Source organism: Aphelocoma coerulescens, chromosome 2 (genome assembly GCF_041296385.1).
Source record: "Aphelocoma coerulescens isolate FSJ_1873_10779 chromosome 2, UR_Acoe_1.0, whole genome shotgun sequence".
Taxonomy (NCBI): Eukaryota; Metazoa; Chordata; class Aves; order Passeriformes; family Corvidae; genus Aphelocoma; species Aphelocoma coerulescens.
The window spans coordinates 44,240,633-44,263,159 of NC_091015.1; the positions used below are offsets into that span (position 1 = coordinate 44,240,633).

Here is a 22,527-nt window from a genome sequence, read left to right on the forward strand (position 1 = left end):
GCCAAATTTACCAATGGCTAATAGAAGATTACCATATGCTACCACATCATTAACACACAAGTTGTAATCACAGTTCTATTTTCCATATATTAGATCTTTATTAGTATTAACTGCAAGATTTAAAACAGTCATTTCTTAATAATGATCCCATACAAAAGCAACTAACAAAGCCTTTATAGCACTGAGGGGTTTTTGTACCAAACCTAAGATGATATTATTCAAACAATTGCTTTTTGGAACAAAGAATTTGAGTTTAAAAGAGGAAAGTCCTCTTTTTCAAGCTTCAGGGAGATAAAGTCATCAGTTTAAGCCAAACATTAGGAAGTAAGTGTGACTGATATCACAGGAGAGTGATGGCGATAATAAATTCAAGTAGAGGAGATAAGCTCTCCCTCCTTTCCCCCTACCTAACCAAACAGCTTACTGTTGTCTAGTATACATGCAGGCTGGTAGGGCCCTTTAATTTTATCAGCTTCATTAAAACTGCACTTTCAGTGGGACACACACGAAACAACAGCCTAATCCAGCATCGCAGCAAGAAGATAAAATGGAGACCAAGGGAGAGAGATAAAAGTGAACACAGAAGACAAGAGAAGCACAGCAGTTTGCCATCAGAGGGAGTACGAGCCTTGAACAAGAGTGGTCAGCTTCCAGGTGGGAGCAGACACACAGCTCTGCTGCAATTATGAACACCTACACAGGTTTAAGGGAGGGCTGGTCCTCCAAATTTTTGTTGAGAAAAAGCATATATGTGAAAGAGCTGCAAGAAAACAAAGTTTTTGTTGAAAAACAGAGCTGCTATACTATTTTATATGTAGAAAGACATAGCCATGGAACAATGAAAACTTCAAACTTCTGCCCATTTAAATTACTAATATTAAAAAAAAAATTAGGAAAAATGTGCTCCTGGATCCTTTCTTTCAGTAAACTTAATATCTTAAAAGGAAAAAAAAAAGCATTCTGTATCGCAACATGGAGCTTGATTTTGGGTCTGACTGAAATGAAAAGGGAAACACTAAACAAATAAGGCACATGACTATATATCAACCTGCACTTTATCCCAAACTCTCAGCTCCACTTTGGTGCTGTTCAGTGCCAAACGTGCCTTCAACACACTACATGCTCCTCAACATTACCTGTAAGAGCAGATCCTCAGCTGAGGCATGGAGAAAAGACTGGTGAATGATTCCATGTAAAAAGAAGTAATATTCCCTCACCACCACATACAAGTTTCTAAGATTTCTTTTCTATCCCTGCTCCTATAGAGGGAAGATAAACCATTCAGCATATTCAAGACTGCCAGACAAAGTCTAGACAACAATGAAGCGCTATCAGACCCACTCTGTCTCAGAAAGGAAAATGTTTGCCCATTTACCCGTGTCCCAAGTTGCAGAATACACTAACTTCCTCATACACTAAGAAAAAAGTTATCTATGTTACAGAGGTACTGAAAAAGTATCAGAGTAGGTCTACAGTACCTCAGTGTATCTTCTACCTCCAAACGATGGAGCCGTTCATTTGCTCATCTTCATTTCTCCGATTTAAAAGTGGCCTCAGCAAAATCAGCAGAGGTCTGGCATCTTTTAAAAACAGTGTCAATTGTATTTTAGTCATAGGAAACAAAAAAAGAGACTGCTTCCCTAATTTTAAAAGGAAGGTGAACTAAAATCTGATTAAATCATAGCAAAATAACTCTCGTTGGGGTGGGGAGGGAAACACTCTTTTTCACAGCAATCAAAAGCTGGAAGCACATACTTGGTGCTAAGTACGTTGCCTGCTTAGGACAAGTGTAAATGAGTCATACCATCTGTACTCACATTCAAAGGATAGTCTGGCAAGATAGCAGGAAGAACACAAAGCAATATGACGCTCTGCTCTTAATGCTATGGATGCAGTTAAGCTGGGAAGTAGAGGAAGACTTAGCAGTTAAACTAGGAACTACCTACAGTGACAGACACTGAACACCTTATTCTGTGAATTTATAATTATTTGTAGAATTCTACACAGAAATCTATAGTACAGGGGTGCCTACAAATTCACATATAACAAAACTGCAGTGGTTGATTAACACTGTATTTCACATTAATATTTCTATCTCACAGAAAAATGCAGATATGCTCAAAGTATAAATAGATTGGAGCAAGAAGTCATTGTGGAACATCAATAATTCAGAGAGAAGCTATTTATGATAACCATTTGTTATAGAGACAAGACAAAATGCATTGACTAAGAAAGAAACAACATGAAAACAACAGAGTCAACACTGGCAAGCAGCCTTCTGCAGCAAGTTGTGCTGAGGAGAGTAAAAGCAATGACCACATTGGAAGAAACAAGGAGCTTACAAAGATGCAGTGTGAGACTAACCCTGGCAAAGGTGAGGGAAGTCTCATGACAAGAAAAGATGATATCGTGGCAGTATCTGAGTGAGGGCGGACAAAGCCATCACCAGTGTCTAGAGCAACATGCCACAGAAAGCTGCTATTCTCAAAACAGCTCTGTGGGTGGGGGACCCAAACTCATGGAAGTCATAACCAAGGTTTATCATGAAACAATTTACTAATGCTAGAAAAATGTGCCAAGTTCAGGTTTCTTCCGTTTTCTTTTAAAAAGTCCTGGAAAGTCAAACTATGTAGAAGGTTAAGCTTACCAACATTATTTTAGTTGTAATAAAAGCAATATATTTTAAAATACAAAACTAAGCTGTACTTTGGATCTCAGGATACATATTTGAACATATTTAGCACTGAACCCTCCATCTTTTACATCTGATTAGAGTCAGTGGTACCAAATGATGCTAAAGACTGTTTCAATGTAGCACAAACACATTTGTGTTTACTGAGTTTATTTATCATGGTTACATATAAACTAGAGTACTTACAGGAAGGACAACAAGTTCTTCCCAAGATATTCCTGGATATCTTGGGGGGCGGAAGGAGGAGAATAGACATGCATCTGCTGTTCCAAAATCCTTGTGATGATTTGCTTATATTTATACCAAGCTTTGAGGAACATGAAACGTACAATTAATTTTAAATGTTATCTCACTTTCTCCTTGTTTTCATGCCTTCATCTTTTAATTATATGAGAAAACTGTTTACGATCTTAAAAAAAAAATCACTGATGCACTTATGTTGGTTTATTTACTTGATCCTCTGGGGGTTTTTTTGGTTAAAATCAGGCATATTATTTCAGAGCATTCTAGAGGTTATATTAACAGCATTTACAACTCCCAGCAGGTTTAGCAGCAGCAGATATTCACAAGGATGTCTGCCCCCAATAATCACAGTTCACAAGTAGGTACACTAACATAAAATCAATACCATTAACACATACATGCAGCTGTGAGCTGAGCTGATTTGAGGGGAGGGAAGAGGATTTGAGGGGTAGGAGGATGCTATCCCATACTATTTCCTCAGTGACTACTATTTACTGAGGACAGCCACGCGGAGGAGCTTCACAGGCAAACAAAGCAGTAATTCAAGCTGTTTCATTATGAATCAGCAGAACTGTCAGAGATCATGGCAAAAGTATTAGACCATTTTTAAATAAAAGTAAATTAAAAAAGACTTAATAGTTCTCCTGATGTTGAATCCTACCCCATGATTTGCTACTCAGATAAAAGCCTTGAGCTTGAACAGTTCCCTGGCATAAAACAAGAGGTGAAATCATGAACTGACAAGCCTGAAGACTTGTGAGCCTATGAAGCATCCCAAATGACATAAGTGAAAACACGTGTTGATCCTCTGATGTTCACACCACTGTTAAAAATGAAAAATGATCAAAGCAGAAGAGCAGTAAGATCCTCCAACAAATCCAGAAACCTTTATCTACGTGTTGTTTCAGCATGTGCACATGTATAATTTCAAACAATAACTACTAACACATAAAGCCGTATCAACATTGAAAATTCTTATGATATACTTGGAAATGACACAACATTAAAAAAACCCACAAACAAACAAACTACTGCAGCTCAGACACCATTATGGTCTTCATTTTCACTTTTACAATTTTTTAAGCACTTCAGAGATAATTTCCATTTAAAAATTTGGGAAAAAAGCAAAGCAAGCAGAATATGAATTCTGATCAAACATAACATCAAAAGGACAGATAGACAATAGCATTGCTCCTTAAGCTGAGGGAAGAAATCTCTACATTTCACACATCTTTTAGCAAGGTAATTATCTAGATAAAAATAAGGTAGCCTGCTATGAGTCACAGCAGTTCATATATCAATCAATCCATTAAGAAACTTCACAACCAGGACAGACTTCTTTAGAACCTACAGCTACTCTTCAAAAACACTGTACATAAGATCAGGAAAGAGTAATGCTTTCCAATCTGAACAGATGCCTGTCACATTCAAAGAGAAATACAAATCAAGAAGTGATGTTCGTAGATATTAAAATCAGAAGAAAGCACAGGTTTTGAGCTACCTGAGTCTATGTTTGTCCATAGCAGGTTACCTCTCAAAGTCTACAGTCTGGCTTTACAGAAACCTCAGTGTTTAAAAAACACAAGAGGACTGAAGAGTTAAAACCCCTCAGATTATGACTGTGGAACAGAGACTTTCTAGTACACAGCTGTGACATATTTCAGAACATCTATGGGAAGACAACAGTTAAAACGGATATTGAGTAGAGCGATAAAGAATTGCATACTTTAGGTATCTGCCAAGGCACGAAGATTAGACTTGATCAATAGTATTTATAGGATAGCAGGGTAGCAGTTTGTGAGGTAATCTTTTACCAGCATATCACCTTTAAGAAATTGTTTCTTAATTCATGGGTTTTAATTATTTAATTTTCATGCGTCTGAATTTTAACATTTCCACTCTACCCCAATACAAGGGTACGAAAAACAGGAAGAAGGGTTAGGAGCATTTTAGAAAACATACATCCATCAGACAGAATGATAAAACATAAATACTATTTCTAACAAAAACATATGCATTTGCAAAATTTAAGTTATAGGCATAAAAAAGAATGTCTCCTGGAAACATTAAACTCATGCTCTAACAGGAACAAATCATCATCGTAAGTAAAAACCTCCTTAGTACCTTCAAAAAGAATATTTTTAGATTAATTTTTGAAAGCAAAACTAGAAGTACATCCAAATGGCCTCAGTGGATCTTTAATGGGGAAGCACAGGGAATAACAGTGCATGTGGTCATTTCTCTATTCCCAAGGCCAGCAAAGCAAATAGCAGTTGTCTTCTTAATCCTATTGACTAGGCCTTTTAAGAAAAAGACTGGAAAACATAACAAAATATATGGAATAAGCAGCTCTTTGAATAGATATAAGAGTCTGCAAATTCCTGTAAACGCTAGTGCACATGGGGTGGCGTTGCCTTATCAGCCTTGAGGCTATTGTTACAGGACAAAAACATGTTTTTAAGATGGGACAGGAGAAGAGTCAGAATTCACTTGGAACAGAGGCATTCCACATAGGTGTGTCCAAACAAAGCTTTGAGCTTTTAACACAGCTCAATGATACACAGCTTTCATTCCCCAAAATGCAAAACACTGAAAGAGAACTGGCCAGTAGACTCAGAGACATATTTTCACATATGGATGCAGCAGCACTTCAACTTACAAGAGGCCCAAATCAGTCAATGGCAAGTCAAATATTTGAGTGAAAAACAAGAGCCGCATTTTCCAGTTCACTTCCACAAGAAACATAGAGGGTACTACCACACACTTTAGGACTTTCTTACTCCAGGGAAGAACCCAGTTGCTTGGACAGGACACACGGCCACACATCTCCTATGTGTGCACTCTGTCAATTGCTTAAAGCTTAAATCATGAGTGCCCCTTCCACATAAACACACAAGGAAAACTGGCATTCTTACCTGCCACGCACAAGTGCTACAGCAGATTCCACTACGTCAATACAGCCTGCAAAGGGAAGAAAATCAGGTACCTCTGACTGCCAGATGTCAGTCACCTTCTCTATCTGACCTGAGGACTGCTGCATATAAGACCACAGTTTTGAAGTTCAGCAAGATGTGGTCATTATAGAAAAAAAAGAGTAAATACTTAAAAAAAATATTATTACATTTCGCAGTGGAACACTTCAAGGGACAAGAAAAAAGACAGGTTAACTGTTACAGCTAAGTTCACTTGCATGGTGGACACAGACATTCCCAGGAAAATTAATCTCAGCCAAGTAATGCCATCAATCTAAAGCAGATCATGTAAACTAAACTAAGACCTTGCTCATCTAAAGTGCCATTACACTGACTAAATATAATTCACTTCCAAAGTACATTGGCTACCTACAATTATCTAGGTGCAATGCTCTTAAAAACAAATAAAACAAGTCAGATGTTTTCTTGACAGACAGGAACCCAAGAATTGTGCCACATGGCAATTTAAAGTTTTTCACTTCTTCAAGGTGAAGATAGGGGCCAGATGAGAAAAGATTGTGAGAATACATCTTCTCTTATGAGGATAGACTGTGGGAGCTGGGCCTGTTAAGTTAGAGAAAATGGAGAGGGGATCTCATCAATGCTTATAAATATCTCAAAGGTGCCTGCCAGGAGGATGGTGCCAGATTCTTTTCAGTGGTGCCCAGTGACAGGGCAAGGAGCAATGTCCATAAACTAAACCACAAGAAGTTTCACCACAACACAAGGAACAACTTCTTTTCATTGAGGTGGCAGAGCACTGGAACAGGCTGCCCAGAGAGGTCGTGGAGTCTCCCTCTCTGGAGACATTTAAAACTCACCTGAGTATGTTTCTGTGTCACCTGCTCTGTGTGACCCTGCCTTGGGAGGGGTTGGACTGATGATCTCCAGAGGTCATTTCCAACCCTAATGATAGGAAGACAACCTTCCAAATACAGAACAGCAAAATGATGTGCACTAAACAGGGTGTAATCCAGCACAATCACAACCAGACACAAAAGAAACCCCATATAAAATGATTATTGTAGCATCTCTCCACAACAGCAACACAATGTTGCAGCAATTTCTCACAGTCCTGACTGCTTAAATCCCTCCATAGGGAGAAGACAAGCAAGCTACCACTAAATAAGATCACCAGGTGTAACACTCTTCAGAACAGACAGCTGATTGCTTTCCTAACACTTTTTCAGCTAATCTCTACCTGTGTTCAGAAGAAGGGCAGACGTGGGCAAATCAAAGTGAGTTATCCTGGGTTCTATTTTTTCTTTTTGGATGCACTTAAATAGCACACGATAACCTTAACATCGCATTAATTACTTTAATGCACTAATTACTTCACTTTTATTACTTCTGCTATACTTTTTAATTTGTGATTTTATCAGAGCAATTAACAAAGACAAAAAAAAAAAAAGTTGTTTTAATTACATGTGCCACTAATTAAAATTTTCCAAAAATGTCTCGAGTTAAGTAGTCCACAGTATTTCCTTCACACAATAACAGTTAATGAGCTGAATCAATGACTTGGGGTTGGCCACAAAGTCTGTCAAAATTTTAGGATTAGCACAGTTCTGTCAGACTTCATATGAGAAGCTTTTCTTTTTCCCAGATTCTTCTGGTTTTCAGCACTGAACAGACCAATTAAGAGGAGTAATTGTAAAGAAAATACCATTTGTTCCAGAAGAGGCTACTGTCTAATGCTGCTTTCAAACAGTAAGCTTTCACAAACTCGTTCCAAGTGCTTAGCTCATGACTTCCGTCCATGAAGCAGTTTGAATTCAATCCTTTGGCAACAAATATATACTACTTAAGTGTTATTTTTTCATAATTCTTTGAAAGCAAGTAGATGCTATACTTAAATCTTAGCCAAGTTATATTCATATCTTTTCTTAATGTAATTTTTAAATCAAAAATTTCCCTGTCCTGTTCTCTACGTACTCAAGCTCGAACAATCCCTTGAAGTTCCCACAATCCATGCCAATAAACCACACTGAAAATAGATTAACCTTTTGTCTAGTCTTATCACTGAGAACCTTTGTACAACGTAATACAAAAAGCACAACAAAAAGTACTCTGTATCTCCTATAAAACAAGGAACATTACGTACAGAATAACGAGAAAATTGCCATAAATGTAATTTAATTTGCAGCATTGACTCTGATTTTTAAACACTAACAGCTACATACTACAAGTATTCTCAAAACTTTAATAACTTGATTTATTTCAGCATAGCGAAGAAGAATCTGCTATCCTCTCATATTCTGTCCCCTTACAAAGAAAATCTATAATCTGTTACTTAGGTAAGCTGTTTTAAATATCAAAATATGTTTCTTATTAACACTGTGCAAAATAGTTCTTTATTTAATGTTTGTCGTTCTCATTCCCTCTCCCCACCCTCCCCCATTCCAGTGTTCATTTGTTTATGTTTTACATTTTTATGTCACCCATGTGGGTTTTGACACCTACTAGAAGCAGCATAATACCACCCTACAGCCCACAGCAGACACAGCCGACCTACTAAGAAGGCAGCCCCTGAACGGCTGCCTAAGACTTTCAGGCTAAAATTTAAAAAAAAAATTAAATAGCGCAGATGACCAGCTTCAAGAACCACCCTGAAGTAGGGGCTGTAACCTGAGTCCTCACAAGCATACAGGTGATACGTAGGCAACTATTTTTTTGGAAACTGTTAAGAACAATTTTAGTAGACCCTTATTTGCCAAGGTAATTATTCCCAGTGCATTCTCACAGTCAAAAGACATGCCCAATTTGTTTCGTTTTTTTTTAAATGAAGCTTTGTAGTTTTACCATTGCTTATTCCAGAAAATTAAACCAGTCAGATGAATGAATAGCCTCATCCATAACCTGCTGAATTAAATGTTTTTGCAGCACAATCAAACTGAGAAACAGAATAAAGTAAGGAACAGCCCACCTTGATAACGTTTTCATTAATGGCAATTCAAAACGTTATCTTCTTTAGCTGCTGATAAAAATATTTGCACAACCAACATGCTTATGTTGTGGTATCCATACAACTATATGAGGTGATATGTGGAATATAAAACACTAACTACTATTTTTTGTTTCAATTTCCTATTGAGCTGAGATGAAAAATTTTCTTTTATTACAGAAGGCTGCAGTTTACTCTTAGACTGACATGCTTTATTAATTACTATTTGTAGAATTTATTTCAACTTAGGCATTTTTCTATGAGCACGTTTTCTCACTAGATATTTCCCTACCCCAGGCACATATCTCTGTGCAGGGAGATAGAGGGATCACTAATCACAATAGGCATGACTCCAAGCCATCACTGGATGGTGTCCAGGAATTAAAACTGCACACATAAGAAGCATAAATGTTGAACGACCTTCTATCCATACATGTTTCTATGAGGAAAAAGGCTGCAGCAAGTTCAGACTACTTTTGGCATATGGTTTTCAGGTAACTGGATTACCCGAACACGGTCTTATACTTTCACTGTAGCCTCTTGAGAAGAGATGGAAGGCAAGAGAAAGTCTTTTTGGTGTCATTTTCAGAGCTCCAGTTGCAAAATTGAGTGGTAGAGCATGTGATCAGCCTAAGAGGGGAAACAACTTTAAAATGCTGCAGGAAAACCGACATGCTATTGTCAGATGGGAGATGGGAAAAAGCTGAGTATCCTGAAATGTGGTAAACCTGTATGTTACAGAGGAACTTTTCTTCTTTCGGAGTTTTCAGTCAATGTAAGTCAACATGGGGTGTTATAAATAGAAGCAGACTTCTTAAGACCCTAGGTTCTTCCACAGTTAAAGAGGAATTCACAACCACACACAAACCCCAGAACAATCAGGAACCAGACAAGAAAATCAAGCCTGTTTCTGAGTTTCAAAACACATTCTAAGAAGTTTAAGACCAACAGCATGAAAGTTACTCAGAGAGAAAGGCAGACCACACTCAAGTTTCTCCATTCACCTCCAGCCCCCAAACCAAAGGACACACACAAGATGCATCATCTGTGATTACAGGACTTCTGACACAAAGACAGACATTAGAGTAAGTTTATCTGATACAAAACACTCCTTTTTGCTTCCTACTTAGGAAAACTTTCAAGGAACAACTTTACAGCCCTATGCTAACCTCAATAATTTGCCTCTCCCCTCCCTTTTCACCACTGCGTGGAAAAAAATAATGAGAGACTGCTTAAGCTCAGCTACCGCCTAATATCAAACCATGGCTTTATGCAGGGGATTAGAAGCCAGTGAGTTTCAACCATTATTGTTAGAAACCTTGCAAGTGAAAAAAGAAAAAAACAAACCGACTCAAGGAAAAGCACATCATTAAACTCCATCCTAAAATTACTGAACTCTAAGCTTTCATTGAAATTTACCTACACCACTGGCTTAAAAGAACGGGGTTGATTCAGGCAATGTAGTCCATTTCTCACACACACAGTCCTACCCTACACCAGAAATATATTTGCATTCTGTATTTCCTTCTCCTATCTGTCAGCTGAAAATGTTGGCCTTCACTGTGGTAGATAATTTCCAAGTCTCATAATTAGCATAGTTTTGGCTGTTAACTAACCTCTCAAAAGAAAAACAGAATTACAAGGAAAACAGATCTTAATGTTTCTGTCAGTATTTAAGCTTGCTTGTTACAGATCATTTTTATTGTTTCTTATCTAGTGACAAAATCAAGACAGTGAAAATATACACCAAAGGAATTGCCACCTCACTTCTGCAGCCATGCCACACAGTGAAAGTAAGAACCTGGCATTCTGAACAAGCATCCCATGACAACACAACACTTCCCAGGCAGGCTACATATCACTGCACTCCACACAAGAGCAGGTCACGAAACCTTGAGGTCAAATGAGGTAATTCCAGCAATTCCTCCTCTTTTCTTCAATTATCCATCCCACTTTTACAGGTTACTTTTCCCACAAACAAGGCGTGTCAGGCATCAGAAAGGAGGCACTAGTGGGTACTACAGTCATACATGTATGACTATATACATGTTAAAAAAAACCCAACAGGGCTTTTCTGGACACATCTAAAACACCTGTATATCAGTAGAGGTAATAAGGGCTGCCACACCACGGAAGGCTGAGCTCCAGAAGACACTTCTGAGATCTCTTCTGCAGGCACATTCATCCCGTCCTTGGGTTCAGTTCACTGTGGCCAACTGCTGCCATCAGATCAAGCTTTAGGCCTACAAGTTTTATTTGTGCTTGTGGCCATTCCAGAGGCAAATAGCTTATTTTCTAAAGAACTTACTCCAGAATGACAGTTCCCAAATGGCTGCAACACCTCCAATCAACATGGAGAAGAGTTCACTGCTAATACCAGTGTGGCAAACTTCCAGGGAAGAGGAGCTGAACTTCTCTGACAATCTCCACAGCACCGCTGGCATTGCTGTTCCTCCTGTCGTTCAAACAGATACTGTTTCTTCGGCTTATGTAAGTTCCAGCAGAGAGCTTTATAGAAGGAAACATATCTTGCTGCTCCCCCATGTAAGCATTGGGATGTCGAGACAGGAAACCAGTGTGATATCCTAAATGAGTGGGGTATTTTGTACAGCAACTGCAACAGCAAAAGAGAGCCTTCCAGATGACCTTATCATTCAGGTTAGCATGCAAAGATATAATCAACAGTCTTTAACAGTCATGGCAATTTTTCTGCAAAATTCTTCTAACACTTGTGGACACAGACTCATGTGCCATGGCACTTGAATTATGTATGCAGTAAGCTTAATACTTAAATGATTACTAAAGCAATTTTAACACATGCAGAGTATTACAGAAATTTTATCACCCTTCAGGTATGAAAACCCCATAAATAATCTGTTCAAATGAAAGCTATAAAAAATATCACATTTTTAAAATAATTCTGGCTTGCTAGATGTTGAGAGTTAAAAAAATTTAAAAAGGAAGCAATTTCCTGATGTGAAGAGTCAAATGCCTTTCAGAGACAAAATATGTGGCTGCATGCAGCTATATTTGTGCTTTCAAAATAACAAATTTGATATACATGATCCAAAAACATTTTTTACATCTCTGGGTGTAGAAAAACAGCAGGAAGCATCCTCTTCTGTATACTATTCACAGTGTTAGTTTGAGATTATAGATGCTGTGAAAGTCCCCTTCCTGTGCTGTAAAAAGGTGCAGTAGGTAGAAAAAGGAATCAAGATCTTGAAGTCATTGCAAACACAGCTCCACAGGGTAGCTGGCTATACCTGTTGATTTTTGGATGATCCTTGACTATGAAACTCGAAGTTCATCAGAAGAGTATTGCTGTTCACTGGTGCTGATTAGCAGTGATACTCTAACCATTTTTGTCCTCCTGGTTCTCCCTGGTGTTTTATACATCCTCTCTTCTTCACCTTTCTTTTTTACTCTCATTATGAAAACATTCAAAGAACTCCTCTCTTGAGCTCTGTTTCTTATGGAGTAGATTAACTTGACTATTTACATCCCTGTTTGCAGTAATATAATTTGCTAAACTTATGGTAAAAAGAATAGAGAAATGTCTATGGACAAGTCATAAAATGTTACTTACTCACTACTTGAAAGGTTCTATTTTAATAGATTTACCATTCTGAGATCTACGTAGTGTTGGATAATAAACTTTAAATGTCCATATGCTTGTGGATGGAAAGAAACTGCAAACAATATCATGGGGTAGGAGTGGAAGAAATAAATGAGCTGGATCAGTACTACAGGATCAGTACTGTTGCAGGTCACTAATGGCCTTTGCAACCTTGCAGGTGGCAGAAACAAGAAGAGAAAGTGTTCTTCTACAAGTACTCCTTAATACTGAAAATTATCCCCCAGAATGAAAGAGCACTGTTTAAAAAAAAAAAGAAAAAGGCAAAATACAGCAGACCTATAAAACAAAATACAGCTCCTGGAACTGAGACAGGAGCAAAGGAAATAAAAGCCATCAGGCAGTATCAACACAGGGTTCTGATTTGGCAGAGACTGCACAGCAACACAGTATTAAGCATAAGACCTCTTTCTATTGATCCTCATGTTTTAGCAAACACAGCAAGAACTGAACAAAACTCTGCAGTTACAAAGGGACAGAGGAGAAGGGTAGGGAATTCCATTAACATGCTATTTCTGTAGCATCCTTCCACCATGACTTGAGACATTGCACTAATTCGAAACAATGACTAATAATGTAGCCAGAAAAACAATGCTAGCATTTTGTTTTTCTTCCTCTCCTGATTTTATGTCCTTCTTTTGAACCTACCAACAATACTTTGTGGGGACACAGTGGTGAGTGAATGAAATGTTAGCAGACACTACACGAGATCTGAGGCAGGAAAGACACATCAAGTCCTTGGGGTGAAAAAAAGGACTTGCGTCCACTCTCACAACAGAAGAAGCAGATGACCTGAAGATGGGACAGGGAATGAGAGAATACCAATTATCCCTAACACTGTACAAAACTCAGTCTGCAGTGATGGATTTAAATTACTTACTTTTAGTTATAGATTATGTTAGTATATTAATAACTACAGAACTTCCTGAAAATGTTTTTTACTGCCCCCAGGTGAGCTCTCTATGAACACAAGTAGTTCCTTCAGCTGTGAGCTGGGTAGATCCCTGGTCTATTATGCTGCCTGCTGCTTGATGACCAGGTTCCTGATAGAAGGTTCAACTTCCTCCTTCATCAAGGGGACCAGCATAGATGGAGCTATCAAAATACAATCAAAAAGGAGGACAAACAGCAAAATCTTGAAACAAAACATGGATTCTTCATGACTGCTAAAAATTTTGTAAGCTCTAAAAAAGGCTCAATGGTCTCAATGCTTTAAATACTGTAATTTCATTTTCATTTTGTCATGCTGACTGTCCTTGCTTGTGCTCCCTTCTCTTCCCTCATTAAGACACTGTTGTATCTTCACTTTCCAAAGTAAAAAAAAAAATCTAGATGTATCCATACTTTCTTCTCTGCACCAGATGGAAGCAAATACAAGACTTCAGCACAAAGTGAGAGTGGACCTTAAGTATAATTGCATGGCTGCAAAATGACCAAGAATGACTTGTAAGCAAATGCTCATCATCTTGAATTAGAAAGGCCATTAAGTGAAGTTCATTGTCTGGGAGTATGGAAACATGAAACATTTTGGATGACTTCACAACAGTTCAAGACACAGTGAGAATTAGACTTAACTCATGCAAACAGGCAGTTAGCCACAAAACCTGAACATTCAGGAAGTTCTAATATGAGTCAGTTACAATTACTCGTAAACACTTTCATCCCTATCCCTGTAAATTTATTTCAGAAGTTTAACAACATAAGCTTAAGTCGTTTTTTCCTTTTGTTTCACCAGACCCCAAGTGTTAGAATAGGCAGACCTCTGCTTCACTGTTCTCCAATTTATAAACAATTTCAGTAATTTACTGAGAAAAATATTTGTGCTCAGGCTGCCCTAAATAGGTAAAATTTATTCATGTAAAAAGCAATCTACTTACACAGTACTGTTCACTCTATTCACATACATACATTACTGTGGAGATAATTAAAATCTCAGATTATATTCAATTCACAGTAAAGAGCATCTCATTATTTTAGGACAGAAGTCTTCAGGTGCTTCATCTAACACGTAGTTTCTCAATCTACAAGGATGCTAGGAACTAACTATTTTGCCCCTCTTTTATTTGCATATCACTGCTGGTGCTTCCTCTTTATCTCTGTGCACCCACACAGCTGGCTACAAGTCTCATCTTCCCTTCTCTCCCAACGACTCAGTCCCACCACTCTTATATTAGCTCTGGTTTCTTGTGCTGAAATGGGTCAGTGCTGTATAATTCCTCAACACCAGAATCACAACTGAATTAACAGAGTCAAACGGGTATACTCCCACCCCTTTGGGCAAGTGCTAATGTCTTCACTAAGGAAAGAATAACATTCCCTGATAATTTGGAGTTGAAACATTAAAATTCTTTTCTCATTTGCACAAAGGATAACACCAAGACACCTTATTTCAGATGAATCTTCAAATGCCAGATTAGAACTTGTCCTCCACCCCCAACAATGAAAGGAAAACAAAACCCCCAAAAATCAGCACTGTAAGCATGCTCCCAGCACTTAGTGATGCACTGCTTTGTTTACTTTTTTATTGATGTGAAATGTTCTGTGATTTGTATTGCAATACAGGTTATTTAAACACAAACATTATAAATAACTTTGAAACAGTTAGTCACTGTAACTAAGGCAACGAGTCTCCCACTCACTTTCCAGAAATAGGAGTAAGGAATAGAGGTAAGAACAAAGTAAAAAGTTGGCAGGAGCAAGAAAACAAATCATCAGATAATAGTTTGAACTCGGGATGGCCCATCCGATTAGAGAAAAATATCAGGTATAGCAACTGAGAAACAAACTAGTGACAAAAGAGGAGGTAGAGGAAATGAAGTATATAATACCAAATATACTTAATTTCAATAATCTTATTTCACAACCCATTTCAGTGAATGGAACAACCATAGGAATCTGGGAAAGTAACAATCCATGTCAGATAGCTAACTGCTAGTTCAGTCTCAACAGTTACTAGTTTCCTACAGGAATCATCTTTTTTTGTGGGTGCTAAGGAAGTCACTTCTTCATAGAGATGTGCACATTTGCCTCACTTTTCCCCTGATATTTGCCTCCAAATAATGGTCAGAAACCTTCGATGCTATCTACATGAATAGACCTTTATATCCTCACAGAAGGCTGCTGAGTTAACAGGATCTGCCTTAAGGATCCGACTGCAGAATCAAGGCTTGCTTTGTTTCTCCCCCACCTTTTTTTTCCTTCTTCTTTTAAAAAGTTTATTTTCTTGACTGAAGAGAACTGCTTGTTCACAAGTTAAAAGTTCCCAAGTTATCATCGGGCAATCTGATCCCCCCAAACGAACACGTGGTAGAACCAGGTTCTCTCAACACATTCTAATGGAAGGGCTGGTAATTACTGCATATAACAAGATAAACAGAGTTCAAGTTACTCCAAGTTGTCCACCAGCTAAAGAAACTTATCTTCTCAGCACATGTAAGTTCTTAGCCTGGGAACAAGAGAACTAACAGTATGACTTCAGGTGTCTTGGTAAAAATTACAATTTCTTAATTTAATTATCTTGTATGCAGTTTAAAAATATTAGATGCAAATTTTAGGAAGAACATATGATGGACAACAGAGCACAAAGAGTTGGTTCTTAACTATTACAAGACTCATGAAAGAAATTATTGCGTTTTTTAAAAGAAGAGTAACTTTAAAGTAACTTCTACCAAAAAAGTAAAAAATAAAACACACATCTCATTAGTCTACATCTGAACAGAATTTGTAGAGCAATACCACATAATTCCATTCCCACCATATCCCTCCCTCACTGAACAGCAGCAGCTCCTTTTCATCACCACAGGAGACCATTCCTCCTCTAAGTGTAACAAGGAGCTAGTTGGGACATTTATTCTTGGCATGAATTCTAAAAGAATGAAGTCTAACGCTGGCAGTAATGAAAATAGCAACCATAGAGGCATTCAGAGCGTTCACTATGACACTGCAAACATTTGTTTAACTGCCAATTGAACAAGATCCATCTTAGCTAAGAGAAAGATATAAATGGGCAATAAAGAAGTCAGTGCTCTCACTGTTCAAGGACTTTAAAGATAACCGGTCACTCTAATATCCTCATGCAGTTATTCCTCCTCAGATCCTCACTACTCATATCTGACTTCTGGAAATAAATGCACTGCTTCAAGCACAGTCTAGCAGTCATACAGAAAAATCCCATACAAAACCCCTTCAAATGCCCATCATTATTAGCCCTAAGATATCTTCCTATTGCACATTTAAGATTCAGAGAAAATGGGAAACACATAATTAAAACTATGATGCACTGAAAGAAAAAAATAAAGCTTTACCAAATACAATGACATTGCATCCTGTGAGTTTTGCCAGAAATAGTTATATAGCTGCAAAACTAAAGAAAAAAAAAATCAGCCAGTTTTGATCAGTTACATACCTTTCAACAAAACTGAGATGTAGGCTTATGTGAGCCTAAAAGATCACCTGTAGGCACATATGCAGGTAAGGCTTGTAACAGAAAAGGAATGAATCCCTGGGCTATTGGGCAATCCAAATTTCACCTACACACTAAGAAAAACTAAGCTGTCAATTACTGCTTAGGTGTAAGAGAGACTAATTCACAACCCCTTAAAGCAAGAATTTATCTGTTCTGGGAAACAGTTAATGTACCTAGAAACTATGACTGCATAACAAAAACACCCCCGAAGACCCTCAGCCTTTCACAGTTAGCTATGCAGAGGTGAGAGGGCTTTGACACAGAAGACCAAGGCATACCACTACGGATATCCACAAGCTAAGTTACTTCTTCTTTTTTTCCCACCCCATACCTTCCCTTCCACACACTCCCCACAAAAAAACCCCAAAACAAACAAAAAACAAAACAAAACAAACAAACAAAAAAAAACCACAAAAAAACCTCAAACAACCAAAAACACAAACAAACAAAAAAAGATTTTGTGATAAAATTTTGTGATTAGCGACCCTTGACCTAAATTGGAGTTTCAGTGCAGTTTCTTACAGCAGTGTACCACAGCATTTCAGGAAGAAACAAACTTTTATGGGCTTCATCTCACTTAGCATTTTTGTAGTTAAAGCAGCATCTCATCTAGAAGAACATCTTCATATATTGATGCTTGGCATACAGGCATCAATATATGAAGATAATACAAAGGCAAACAAATTTAAGAGCAAATACCTCAATCATGAGGTACATTTACAATATTTTTCATCTCTACCTTGAATAGTTTAAACTTCAGAATGTGCAAATTTGCTTCCTTTTTATTAAGCAACAACTGCACAAAAACCCAAGAGCAACGAGAACAATCTACAGCTTCTAAATCGACACTTGGATGACTGAGTTAAAGTTTGCTATTGAGCATTACAGGTATCAGCTTTGCCCAATACAATTCAATTTAGCTTTAAATGCAATTTTTGCAAACATGGCTTATTAGTTTTTTTTGATACCTAATATATTTTGAAAGCAAACATAAGTCACTTCTCAAAGTGCAGTGTACACCCTCAGTTATGTCAAAACTTTGAAATCTATTCCTACCTGGTAGGATGGCAAAGCAATAAAGCTCAAGTAGTAACACAAATTTATAGATAATGTACTGGCTGGCTGGTTGTTGAACCCAAGGAAAGGCCTACTTTTCTCAGTGTGTGGAAAACCTGTATTGTGAAGGTTAAGCGTGTCAAATCAGCCTCCGGAGACAAACAAATATTTGAGCTTCACAAACACATTAAGCATCTGCAGGATCAAAGTTTTGTTTATCAGGTACTAAGTAAATTAAATCAAGCAAGCGGAACTGGGATTTCACCCTCCGAGCTCAACTAAGAGCCTCAGAGCAGAATTTCTCACCTCATTGTAACTTCCTCAGCACTGCTTTTACACTGGCTTGCAGTAACTTGAAAAACTAAGCAAGTGTAAGAAAACACTAAGCTTCTTGTATCCCATAAGTCTGCCTGTCCACAGCATAATGCTGACACTTAATGCAGAGCCCTTCTACATTATCAAAAAACAAAATCAACAGGTTTATGTTGAATTTGGAAAAAAAATCTTGATAATTACATTTAAGTAAGACTTTATTTAGTAAAATCTTTGTTTCAGAAAGTTATTACTCTGACTGTTGCAGAAAGAAACTAGCAAATCACTTCCCTTCTTCATACTAGCTGAACAGTACAAACAACAGAGCAGCCTTTGCATTTCCCTGTGAAGCACAGCCACCACTGAAGAAACAGAGTCACTATTCGGACTACAAACACACGAGACAATTTGTTTTATTCTAACCAAACACACCACTGTGAAGCAAAGCATATGGTTCAAGCAAACAGGAAGCATGTTTCATGAACTACTGAAGAGAAACACCTCTACTGCCGTACAGTACCACGGGGCTGGTTTTCATAAAGAGCAGGTGGTGCTCCAGTCTCAGCACAGCATCCTGCCCTCAAGTCGAGACATCTTGCAGCACACTGCAACACTGACCTGCAGGAATGCTCTGTAACTACCAAAGCTGAGGGATTTCATGTTAACATGATTCTTCCTGACTTTTTGGCATTCTTAAACAGTTTTAACAGAATTTAGTTTGAAATAACTGATTTGTCAAGCAACTGACACTTCAGCAGCAGAAATGCAGCTGCTGCTAAAAGTCACTCCCTCTACAAAAGACTGGTCAAAACCAGCACTCCCTTCCTTCTCTCCTTCTCTTCCCTGTCCTAGCACCCCTTCCTTCTCTCCTTCTCTTCCCTGTCCCAGCACCCCTTCCTTCTCTCCTTCTCTTCCCTGTCCTAGCACCCCTTCCTTTATGAGAAAGAATACTTCAATTACCAGTGTATCAATTCACCTTTACAGATCTGTGAAGCGTCTAAGAAGTTCACCTTGTACTTCTTCTGGATTAAAACTTGCATTACGACAGAAGCTGAAAGCCTCACATGCATTACTCTGTCAAACCAATGGTCCCACAAAGTCCAGTATTTCACTTCAACATTTGTCAATAGCAGGATCCTTCCCAGAAGAAAAGTTCTGAAATTCAGTACTTTCATGTTAACATGTTGATTATGGGGTTTTTGCTAACTATTCACAATGATTACTTGCAGAAGAGTTGTAGTCCTTGGTTTTAACAGAAGGGCTTGTTAAATAGAAGAGATGAACAAGTACTTATTTCTGTGGAAAGTCTCCCATAAAAGAACAGCAACAAAGCCTGAAAGGAAACCTAACTCAAGGGACAGTAAATATATTTCAGATCCACAATTCTTGCTCAATCATAGATGTGTTTCTAAAACAACATGAGACTTCACAAAGTTTACATACAATATAGCAGGATATAAGAGATCCCAGCCCCATATCGCCAAATGTTCCTTAGAACAAAATCCTAAGGCACCATGCAACCTAAGTGTGAAAACACAGATGAGTATGTAACTAATGAAAGGACTCGCAGGTAAGGATGAGCTGATACAGATCAGCATAACAAACAGACACAGGATACCAGCTGCCTAACCACCCCCAAGTTTCTACAGGCTTTTTTTTCTTCGGGGCTATTTTTTTTTTTTTTTTGGAAGGAGGTGAGGTCTTCAAGTGTTACACTTGGTTATCTTTGCGGAAGAGTAACAAGGAGACCCACAGCAGGATGTATGAGTTTTTACACGGAATTTGGCCTCACGCACATGAAAACACGAGAAAACACCATTCCTAAGAAACATCTTTTCATAGGCGGCAAACTGGCAGCGCAGACCCTCCCACCTTTGTATCCTGATACCGCACAGGAGACAATAGGTAGGACAGGGGAGACATCAGGAAAGGACAGAGCAGCCAAGACAAGTATTTTTCACCAGCTGGGATGGAAACCGAAGAGCCTGGCAGACAAAGAAGGGTGTGATGCGACGAGAGCAACAACCCACTGAAGGCACGAAGAACCTCCTTCGCTTTCAGGAGGGGAGCGCGGGTTCAGGGAAGGTTTGTCAAGACCGCGGGAGGCGAAAGGCACGGCGACCGAACAAAAGATTTTAAAGGCCTGGAAGGGAAAGGTGCAGGGACGAGCAGGCGGCTCCCGGCACGTGAAACTGCGCAGGGCCAGGGCCGGGTCCGGGTCCGGGGGAGCGGCGCCAGCTCCAGCTCCATCTCCCTCTCCCGGGCACGCCGCCTCCCGCCGGCAGTCTCCAGGTCGATCCCCTCCCACCGGCCAGTCCCTCAGGCCCAGGTCCCCCCGTCCAGAGACCCTTCCCTTCCCAAAACAGGCGCGAGGCAGGGCTGGCCCGGGGGGAGCCCTCAGACCCACCCCTATCACCCGTCCTGGGCTTCCCCTCCGCTCCAGGGCGGGGGCTCGGCACGGACCCGCCGGCGAGGCAAGGCGAGGGGCGGGCGGGCTGCCGCGGCCACCTGTTCGGCCCGGTACCTGCGAGGGAGGACGACCCCCGCCCGCCCAGCGGGGGCACCGGGCGCACATGGCGACTCCCACCCAGCCCGGACCCCGGCGGCGGCAGCAGCCATGCTGCCTCCCGCTGCCCGCCGCCTGTCAGCCGCGCACGCACAGCACCCCGCGGCGGCGGCGGAGGGCGCGCCCGGCGGCACCGGGAGGGGAGGGAAAGGGAAGGGAAGCTCGGGAATACCCACCTGCTCGCGGAGTTTCAGGAACACCATGGCGAGCGCGCGCCGCCGCCTCCGCCCGCCGCCAACGACTCCCGGCTCCGCGCGCCGCGCGGCCACGCCCCCCCGCCGCCGCCACCGCCCGCGCGCCGGCCGCGCCCCCGGCCACGCCCCCCTCGCCCGCCGCCGCCGCCCCGCGCCGGGGCCGCGCGCCGTGCCCCGCTGGGGGCGGGGCCTCCCCGCGCCCCGCCCCGCCCCGCCGGCCCCGCCCCGCCGCTCGCGCGCCCGAGCAGCTTCCTGAATGAACCCGCCCGCCCGCACCACCAAGGGCCTCGCTGATTGGCCTCCTGGAGGCGGGGCAGAGTAAGGGCGGTGCTGATTGGCCCTCGGGAGGCGGGGCAGAGTAAGGGAGGCGCTGATTGGCGGGTCGGGCGCGGCGGGCCCGGCACGGGGAGATAAGGTGGGATGGGCACGTGGGGGTGGCGGGACCGGCTCGGGAGCCGGGCACGGCCCTGAGGAATCGCCCTGCTTTCCGCAGGCCAGGTCTCGGCGGAAAGCCCCGGGATGGGCGGTTACCGGCATAGGCGGCTTGGCCCGAGGCGGGACTCCTCCGGCACGAAAGGCAACTCTGAGCTCCTGGTCCAGTGGAAGGGTCCGGGAAGGAAGGAAGGAGAGCTGGAGGGGCATCGTCCTGGGTAGTGTCAATAGGCCAGATAAACACACAGAGAGACGCTCTGACAAAATACCAGACGGAGCAGACATGTACAAATAGAATACAGAAGATGGTTAATTCGAAAAAGAGAAAGGTGGTTTTGCAATATATTCAGTGTTCACCTTTTTTGGCAGAGGACCAGCGGAGATGTCACCTGCAAAGCTGTGATACTGTATTTTGACACATGATTTACAGGCTTATTGTATGCTGTACATCAAGCACAAATTAACATTTTAGGATAGGTAGGACAGCTGGGACTTGAAAAACGTCTTGTGAAAGGAACGAGAAGCGGCGTTCTTAACACTGAAATTAGACTGTGCTGCTCTTCCATAAAATAATGCTGCAGCCAGCCGGCCCAGCATGGTAACTATGATTGGGAAGAGTTATTTTCTCCTGAATATTGATGTTTCCCTCAAAAAAATAGCAGACTGAAGAGACTGAGGCTTTCTGGAATTGCATACTGCTACAGACAATGCTGATATGAATGTTTCAAGTTTCTTGATTTTCTTGTCGCTTCAAAACAGACTGTGACTTCTTAATGCTCCACTTACAGTTAAATCTACTTAGACTTCGGTATTAACCTAAGAAAAATTAATAAATAATAAAGCTAGAGAGTATTCTGTGTGAACACTCGTTTGTGTGGTTTTTCCCCCGCTCATGTGCTTGTTATTGATTCCAGTAGGAGCCTGGCACATGGACATGTTCTTTTGGAGATTGGCAACATGAGAACAGAAGGGTTTTCGATAGGTGCTAGCTGAGACAGATATTTTAGTTAGCTT

General features: G+C 40.5%; 1 protein-coding gene across 2 annotated transcripts in view; it reads right to left on the reverse strand.

Moving 5' to 3' along the window:
• ANKRD28 (ankyrin repeat domain 28) overlaps positions 1-21,140 on the reverse strand; it is a 118,741-nt gene extending 97,601 nt beyond the window's left edge. The window contains exon 1 of one of the 2 annotated variants that reach the window (XM_069007225.1): positions 21,064-21,140. In XM_069007225.1, coding sequence (XP_068863326.1) covers positions 21,064-21,090 — 27 coding nt within the window. In that variant the 5' untranslated portion in view covers positions 21,091-21,140. The remainder of the gene's footprint in view (positions 1-21,063) is intronic. The other variant, XM_069007224.1, reaches the window with a different exon arrangement.
• Between the last annotated feature and the right edge of the window lie 1,387 nt (positions 21,141-22,527).